General features: G+C 47.4%; 1 protein-coding gene across 1 annotated transcript; it reads right to left on the bottom strand.

The window, feature by feature from the left end:
* Nucleotides 1–5,089: 5,089 nt before the first annotated feature.
* LOC123750010 (uncharacterized) lies at nt 5,090–8,420 on the bottom strand. Its single transcript, XM_045732136.2, has 5 exons — nt 8,299–8,420; nt 7,819–7,896; nt 5,651–6,130; nt 5,383–5,573; nt 5,090–5,284 (listed from the first exon to the last, which is right to left on the bottom strand). Exons 2-5 carry the CDS (start codon nt 7,894–7,896, stop codon nt 5,158–5,160), a joined length of 876 nt encoding a protein of 291 aa, XP_045588092.2. The 5' UTR covers nt 8,299–8,420; the 3' UTR covers nt 5,090–5,157.
* Nucleotides 8,421–8,998: the final 578 nt, after the last annotated feature.

The raw sequence follows: 8,998 nt of genomic DNA, 5'->3' as shown, positions 1-8,998 counted from the left end.
TCAGACGAACGTTAACCATACGTTCAAAGAGTTTGCAGACACAACTTGTGAGAGCAATAGGGCGAAAGTCCTTAGGGGAAGTACCCAGAGACCCCGGTTTGCGAACAGGGAGGACAACGGCATCGAGCCAGTCCTCAGGGACTGACGACGACTCCCAGATCCGATTATACAGACTCAGTAAATACTGAGACGTGCTCGGAGGGAGATGGCGAAGCATCTCATAATGAATACCATCGGAGCCCGCCGCCGTAGAACCGCAGAGGGCCAGGGCAGAACGAAGTTCAGAGAGAGAGAAGGGATCATTATAGGGAAGCTGAAGATGAGTGCAGAAATCTAAAGGACGAGACTCAAGGACAGGTTTACGAAGAAGGAAAGATTGGGGAAGATGAAGACCAGAGCTAACAGAAGAAAAGTGGGAACCCAGTTCGGAAGCGACCTGCAACGGGTCCGCCACAAGAGTATCATGGAGGTGAAGGACCGGTGAAACATCGGGAACGAACTTACCCGCTATCTTGCGGATACGCTTCCAGATCTGGGCCAGAGGGGTTTCGGACGTAATTGTCGAGACATAAGATGCCCAACATTCACGTTTAGCCGTACGGATGGCCCTACGGGCCACCGCACTCGCTTTCCGAAAGAAAAGAAAAGAATCGGTCGTCTGCCTACGGCGGTGCTTCTTCCAGGCTGCACGCTTACAGCGGACAGCCCGAGCACAGTCCGCATTCCACCAGGGAACGCACTTCCGTGGACCTCAAGAGGAAGAGCGAGGAATAGAGCGGAGGGCAGCGTCGAAGACAGTGTCATGAAAAAGGAGGAGAGCGCGAGAGAGGGGCAGAAGGGAGAGGTCAGAGAGAGTAGCACTGAGGGAAAATAGGGTCCAGTCCGCCTTAGCAAACTGCCACCTAGGGAAAGAGAGGGAAGGGCGAAAAGAGAAAAAGGAAACAAGGATGGGGAAATGATCACTTCCATGGAGGTCATCAAGAACCTGCCATGTGAAATCTAAGTAAAGAGAAGAAGAGCAGAGAGAAAGATCAAGACAAGAAAGGGTGCGAGTTCGAGAGTCCAAATGAGTGGGCTCACCAGAATTCAGAAGAGACAGGGAAGAAGAGAGGAGAAACGGCTCAAGGAGGCGACCCCGGGTATTCGTCAGAACGTCACCCCAAAGAGAATGACGACAATTGAAGTCACCCAGCAGGAGCACAGGCTCCGGCAAGGAGTCTAGGAGGTGTTTCAAATCAGGAAGAGAGCGGGACACTCGGGGGGAGATAAATGGAACAAACTGTGTACCATTTCCCCACAAAGATACGAGCAGCAGAACAATGGAGAGGCGAAGGAAAAAGTAAAGGAACAAAGGGAACATCAGCCCGAATCAAGAGAGCAGAAGAATTAGAAGCCCCAGCAATGGCTGGGGGGGGGAGAGAAAGGAATAGCCACGTAAACGACCAGGACGAGCACCAAGCATCGGCTCCTGGAGACAGACACAAAGGGGCGAAAACCGCGAAACCAGAAGTTGGAGTTCGAGGAAATTGGCGTAATAACCTCGAACGTTCCATTGAAGAATGGACAACGACGAGAAGAGAAAGGACAAAAACAGAGAACAAGGAAGAAACAAAGGCGAAAGACCAACAGAGCACGTTAAAGAATATCAGGGTCGGGATCAGGGTCAGCAAAGTCAGGGTTAGGGGGCATGGGTAAACTGAGCAAAGACGGAGGGAAGGAAACGGGAGAACAGATCAGAGGTGGGCGGGCAGGGTCCGGAGGAGGAGGAGGAGGAGGAGGAGACAACGGAGAGGAGCAGTCAAGGACAGCAGCAGGAAGAGGGGGAGTAGAAAGAGAGGAGCGCACCCCAGCAAGAGCAGCAACCGAAAGGGAAGCAGGGGCCAAAGAAACCTCCATAGCAGGAACAGGGGGCGCAAGCACTGAAACGGGAGGGGAAGGAGCAACAGAGCCAGAAGGAGGAGCTGAGGAAGAAAGCGAAGCCTTCTTACCCGCCGGGGAAGAGGAAGGAGAGGAGCCAGGCTTACGCTTCTGACTTAAAGAGACCGGTGTCCCAGCAACTACGTACCGGGCAACGGATTCCAGTGTCTCAACAGGAGAAGCCGAACGAGAGCACACACGACGGCCGTTAGGAGAGCGATGGACATCCGCCCGCACCGACAGGCGGCGGGGAGAGCCGATAGATGGAGGAAGAGGATGGGAAGGAGGATCGGAGGGGGACGAGGAAGAAGACACAGAAGACACGACAGACCGGGTAGAAGGAAGGGGAACCCCAGACAGAGGACCAGGAGGAGGATCCTTCGGGAGAGAACCCAAAGGGACAGAGGAGGGGGCAGTGGGCGCATCAGGGTCCAAGGCCTGGAAACGGTTGTTTCCTGAAACAACGGTCTGAGGAAGGCGGGAAGGACGAGGAGAGGAAGAGCGCAACACGCGAGCATAAGAGATATTAGCATAAGGCGGGAGCCGGCGAACCTGGCGCCTCGCCTCAGGAAAAGATAAACGCTCCCGGTGCTTCAAGTTGAGGACGGCTGCCTCAAGCTTGTAATGGACACACGCACGGGAGAAGGTAGGATGGGCCTCACCGCAGTTGAGGCAACGAGCCTGGGGAGAAGCGCACTCCGACTTAGAGTGACCTTCGCCACCACACAAAGGACAGAGAGAGACAGTCCCGGAGCAGCGGAGGGCACCATGCCCAAACCTCCAGCACTTGTTGCAGAGCCGAGGAGAAGGAATGTACTCCTGGACAGAGCACCTGGCACCAGCAAGAATGACAGAGGGTGGAAGGGTCCTACCATCAAAGGTAATCTTCACAACCCGGAGGGGTTGACGGCGACTACCACGAGGGGGACGAGTAAACGTGTCCACCTGGAGAATAGAATGGCCCTGGGCAGCGAGGATATGTCGAATATCGTCGTGGCAGTCGCGTAGGTCCCGAACACCGGTCGCAACATGGGGCGGGAGCAAAATAGTGCCAACACTGGCATTCAACTGAACGTTCTTCGAGACCCGAACGGGGGTCTCGCCAAGGCAGGATAAGGCAGCCAAGCGGGAAGCAGCATCCCGAGAAGGAGCAGCAACGACACGTGTACCGAGACGAGTGGGGTTGAAAGTAATGGAGGCATCCACGGAATCAATGAGATGTCGATGGAGGGAGAAATCGTCAGGAGGCGCAGAATCAAGAGGGAGGAGATCAAAATATTTGGCCCACGAAGCGGGACCAAACAAGGCATGATAGGTAGCAGAACTGGAAGGAATCGAGCGAGGGCGGCCGTGACGAAGACGGCGGTGAGAACCCCCAGAGAGAGAGGGGTTAAAAGGCGCAGTAGGTACAACTAGAGAAGGAGCCACGCCAGGGGACGAGGTTGTCACCACTGGGGGCTTGGGGCTCGACCCAACCACAGAGGAGGGAGGGGAGCCAGAGGAAGGAGTCAGAGAGGCCAAAGGAGGAGCAAGGTCGGGGCCCAATGCAGCGGAGGCTACAGAGCCCGGTCTTCCAATACGGACCGACTCGGGGGCTTGGTCGCCCACCCCACGAGCCTGAGAAGGTAAACCAGAAGAAGCCGAAGCAGGGGTAATCATCTTGACGAAAGAAAGAATTCACTCACGAATGTGCCCCCACACCCACCATGGAGCCACAATTAGAGGCAGGACACCCAACAAGAAGCTATCGCCGATCCTGTCGGGGCCTCCTAGGGGTGCGTCGCGAGTATACGCCCCACAAACGCCACCTTAAGAAACCGACAGTCCGTCGAGATCGGGTTCAGTGACGAAGTGGGGATTGACAATAAAAGGTTCCCCTCGCTCTCGACGTCGGGTACTGCAGTTCTACGGGTGCATGAGTATGCCTCCTCAAGCACCCGGGCGTCAAAATAGAAGAAGTCCAAGGGAAGAACCAGAACGAGCAAAAGGTCGGTAGGAAACGGCAAGCAGATAGGAGAAGAGGGGGGAGAAAAACGAAACAGAAGGAAAAGGTGCCCAGCAGAATTGGAGAGGACGGCAGCAGGAGCACAAGGCTAGAAAAGGACAGAGGACTGTCCCAAGGAGCATCACACTCCGGCAGCCGCCCACTAAGCCCCCACACGGCGACAACGAGCTGAGCGGGGAGGGGGAGCCGTCCACCAAGCCCCCTCACGACGCCAACGGGCCGAAAGGGGAGAGGGGTGCCCCAGGGTAGTCGTTGGGTACTACAATTCTACGGGTGCAAAAGTATGCCTCCAAGTACCCAGGCGTCTAAATTAAAATCGGTTTTACTAAATTAAGCTCTAAAATTGATTTAAACTTGCTCAATACCTCAAGTCTAACTTTGAAAAGTTCTCGCGTATGGATGATAGTAATAATCATATTTACCACACCATTTAGACCCACTCCACGCGATCTTCTAATGTGGGGTGGAAGAGATGCACTCTTGACCCTCTGAACAATTTTCTCTTGCGTCTTACTCTCAGTCTTATGGAACGAGTCTTCGTTGTGCTTTCAGCTGTCTAAGTACTCCTGAGCAAGCCAGGTAAACGAGGGTACTTCATGCAACTGGTTCCAGATTCTCTTTCAAGATTCTCTTTCAAGAAAATTAAATAATTATCTATCAATGTCTACCGACAACGGTTGACAAGTCTAATCCCCCCTTTCACTCTAGGGGGTCACTATTCACTACGAATTAACACTTCGTCACAGGCAACTTTGCCTCCGAATATCGTTGGTTACACTCTAGTTTGCAATTCTTTCACATCCAATAATGTCGTGTCGCCGAGAAGACACGTACCGACTCATGCTTTGAGAGCATGAGCAACAAGGGTTTTAGACTTCACACCCACAACATTTTCAATTATAGAACCAAGATTTAATTGAAGTGCTTATTTACCTATGTGAGTTGTGCTGACCAGGACAACACTTCTTGGTTAATAAATTTGGTTAGGAGGTTGCAAGATAATTAACCCAATGCCTCAGTTTATTCAACCTGAACCTGTCAGTCAGGTTGACAATGCTTGACTTCTGGACCACCAGCTGTTGCTGAATTGAACCGTTTTGCAATAATGTTTGCAAATCTTTATCGACGACTACTAATCTAGCCAATTAAGGGGGAAAAAATATGATCACCCAGAATCCATTTTATTGAATATACTTTATATTTCGTTCTTTAAAATCTTGGCATGGATGGACGTGCTAAAGCTGTCTATAACCGTAGCGAGCTCCGGGGACGAGGACCGTGTCGGTGACTGTGCGGTAGTCCGTGAACACTGTGCTCTTAGTATTGATGTTTGTTCTCACCAGCGTTGTCGTGTACGACAGCCTGTGGGGAGTAAAGTTGTCAATTAGCCAGTACCTTTACAAGCAAGCAAGGGAATTTGAAGTTGCAGTACAATACTGTAGACTTAGTATCGAACTTACACTTGGGTAGCAGTAGTAGTATAGGTAGTCTGCATGATGACGTAAGAGGTGTGGGCGATGGTCACGTAGTCTAAAGATCTTTCAGTCACAATTCTGAAGTCTGACTGCACGTACGTGACCGTTAATGTTGAAGGTCTGACAACTACCGTTGTCTGGAGGGCGACACGGTCATCCACCGGCGTCTGTACCACCTGTGTGAGACAACAATTAGCTAGTCTAAGCTCAGCCTCCAGACCATCGTTTGTCACAATACATACCAAGTACTCACCGCGCGTGTTCCAGTGGTGACAGTCTGAACGGTGAGTGAAGTGAGGGTGACAGCCACACTCTGGAAAGCCTGATCAGTGAGGGTGACGAAGCGGTCGATGGTGAAGAGCTGGGTGACAGTGGGGTTAAATACTGCATCAACTCTACTCACTTGTGGACTGCCATACCTAGCCCCAGCGTATGGAGACGGACCGCTACTGCTAGAGGAAGCGAGAGGTCCACTGCTAACCTGTCCAGGCGTGTCACCACTCCCGCCAATTCCTTGACCAGAACTGCCAGCTGGACCGCTGCCGATTCCTTGGCCAAGGTTAATACCTACTCCTTGACTGCTGCCAAGTCCTATTCCAGCACCCAGAACTGGACCGCTGCCCAGGCCGCCACGTACTACTGAACCGCTGCCATGTTGACCTGATGACCCCTGAGAGCTGGCACTACCCGCACCTTCTGGTCCTCTGGTCTGACTGCCATAAGGAGAGGCAGGCTGATGGGTTGGATGAAGAAAACAGTTTGAAGTGCATATTTAAGAGCCATTAGAAAACTTTAATTTGTAAAATACTTAAAATTCATGTCTGAGGCACCTACACTAAATACATTAATAAGCATTTGAAAAGTTAGAATTAACTATTAAGGGGCACTAAGTTTTATAGTATGGCAATAAACCAGAAAACTGCGCTAGAACTTTTTTATTAGAAAGTGAAGATTAGTGGGTTTAAGAGGTTGTGCAAGATATGATGTAATAATGATGACTAAATGTCACAGGTACCAAACAGTCAACCAGGTAATTTTTCAACTTAATCGAGTTAAAGAAACTTTAGGGGAAACAGAACCCCACATTCCTGATGTGTTCTTTGAGAAGTGATGACATCCAAGTATCCAAGCTACCGCCATCAAGATCTATTAACTTTAAATTTAGATAAAAGTATCAGTTAAGAATCTGCAGTGAACAAAATTATTAAATAACCGGTTTATTGGCGTTTTAACCCACTCTGTAAAGCCCCAATACAGTAACCAAGATTAACGTTAAGTCCCATCAACTCTTGTGGTAGAATCAGGTCAACTTTACTGTAAACTAGAAACTCTAGGGAAACCCATTGACGAATAGTGTAAAATGCTATACAAACATAGATCCTTTACATGTAAAAGCTAAAGAATTTAAAATGGTTCCATTGTTAAAATAAGGTCTAAGGCATTCTTAAAATAGCAAGGCTAGTTTACTAAATTCCAGCGTTTGATTTATCTTTTGTAATCTTACAATTAAAATGTCAGTCCGTACCCATAAAATGACGGCTGGTAAGGATCAAGACCAGAATAGTATTTAATAATTAGACAATTAAGGGTTACGACAGACTGAAGTCATGCTATATTGTAATCTTTCATACAACTGCTACTTTCCCTTAAATATTTAGAATCTGACATTCGATCTCATTAATTTCAGCCAAGCCCAACAAGTTTAAACTTTTTTATATAGTTAGAAAAAACTAGCATATATACAACTAAACACTTAAGAGACTCGCCAAGGTCGTCCAACAGCGCCTGCGTGACATGCTATATTGATTTTATAGTATAAATGTAAGTTAAGTTAAAGTTTCCTTATCTGAAAGTTCACCGATTGCTTTGAAATTTTGACTACGTTCCATTGGAATAGGTAATAGGTTTTTTTATATACCAGCCCCATTTGTGACAAATATATATTATATATATATATATATTAGTGCTACATGTTGTACGTAATTGCAACACTATACTAAGTATTACAATTCGATTTCAATGTTACGGACTGCATCGATGAAATTAATTTTCATGGAAGCAAGACTTAATTATTGTCCGACATGGCATTTTGAAGCGAGCTGTGATGTTCAACACGCCACATTTGGCGAGTACTTCATTTCTTCCATATTAACCGTTTCTTTTACCTTTTCTTTACCGTTCCAATTTTCCTGATGGGAACATTATTTGGGAACGCATCGGACGAGGGAAATGGTTGGAAGAACGGGAATGGGAAGGGAGAGGGTGTTAAGTTTTGGAGACGAGAGTAGAATGGTGGGGAAAACGACACTGTGGCTCGGCAACACATGGCCGGGTACAACTAGTGTTTAACAATAATTACACGTATATAGGCAAAATAAAATATTTTACCAAAATATTTAAGAAAAAAAAACGTTTACTCACGTTAACAAGTTGGGCAACGACAAGCACCTGGGAGACTACCAGGGTTGTCCACAATATTAGCCAGGAACTGTTAGTCATCTGACAAATAATGTAGTTCATGTTAAATCAATAACAACGTCCCCAATGCGGCAAAACCGTTCTAGTTAACATTGGCATGTAAGAAAGATTGGCAGGTTGCACAAAGTGCTGGAGGGTGGACGTTTACCGAAAATGAATGTAGCAAGACAATGAAGATAATTTTACCAGTTTCTTTTTCTCAGGCATTAGTCATAAGCAGAAGTTTATCATCTTCGTAAATAACTAAGTACTGACGACGGGAAGTCTGGCAAATAAGCAGGATAGAACAATGACACCCATATACCAGCTTCAGTGTTAAAAAAAAAAAAAAAAAAGGTAAATACCAAGAAACGTTATCCAACGCCACTTTCATAACACTATTAAACCTAAACAAATGACAAACTAATCTATTTACACACAAACCTTGAAGGACAAAGAGAGTGTTATCACCACAGGAAGTTAGGGATTGAATGTCAAGTGCAGGAAGGTGGGCCGACTCGTTGCCTTCCCCACACACCATAAACACTCGCACTAACAAGAGACTATAGAAGAAGGATAGGAAAGCTCTCTATAAAATATATAGATCTTGTATCACCCAACCCGACGCTCGCCCTGCCTAACAACTCCATCTGTTGACGAGTGCGCCAACTACAGGAGAAAGTGGTACTATTTCATTCCCTTCCCATTAACATTATATCACTAACTTTCTTGAAATATTGTAAAAGTTCTTTGTTTCTTAATTATGTCGTGCTAAATAGTTTGTTAATAACTTCACTAATTACAAAGTTTTACTTTTTTTACCATGATTAAGCTCTTATATAGAAGCAAATTAAACATAAATGAGTCCACAATGTAGTGAAACTAATAACGAGTCTCGCGGGACTGACCTCAGTCCTTCTAGACGGCGCTAGGTTCTTTTTCGTTCGTAACCCAGTTTAATGTTATGCAATAACCTCCCGACCCACTGACATATATCATGTACACATGTATACATATGTATTTATAACCTAAAAGGGGGTATCACCTCTGGTCAAATTGCAGGGACCCATAGCCTCGGAGAAGAAAATAAAGAGTACTCAGCGAAGGCCTCGTGGATCCTCACTGAATTCTCCTACCACCCCTA

This window comes from Procambarus clarkii, chromosome 54 (assembly GCF_040958095.1).
Source record: "Procambarus clarkii isolate CNS0578487 chromosome 54, FALCON_Pclarkii_2.0, whole genome shotgun sequence".
NCBI lineage: Eukaryota > Metazoa > Arthropoda > Malacostraca > Decapoda > Cambaridae > Procambarus > Procambarus clarkii.
This window is presented reverse-complemented; position numbering and strand designations above follow the sequence as displayed.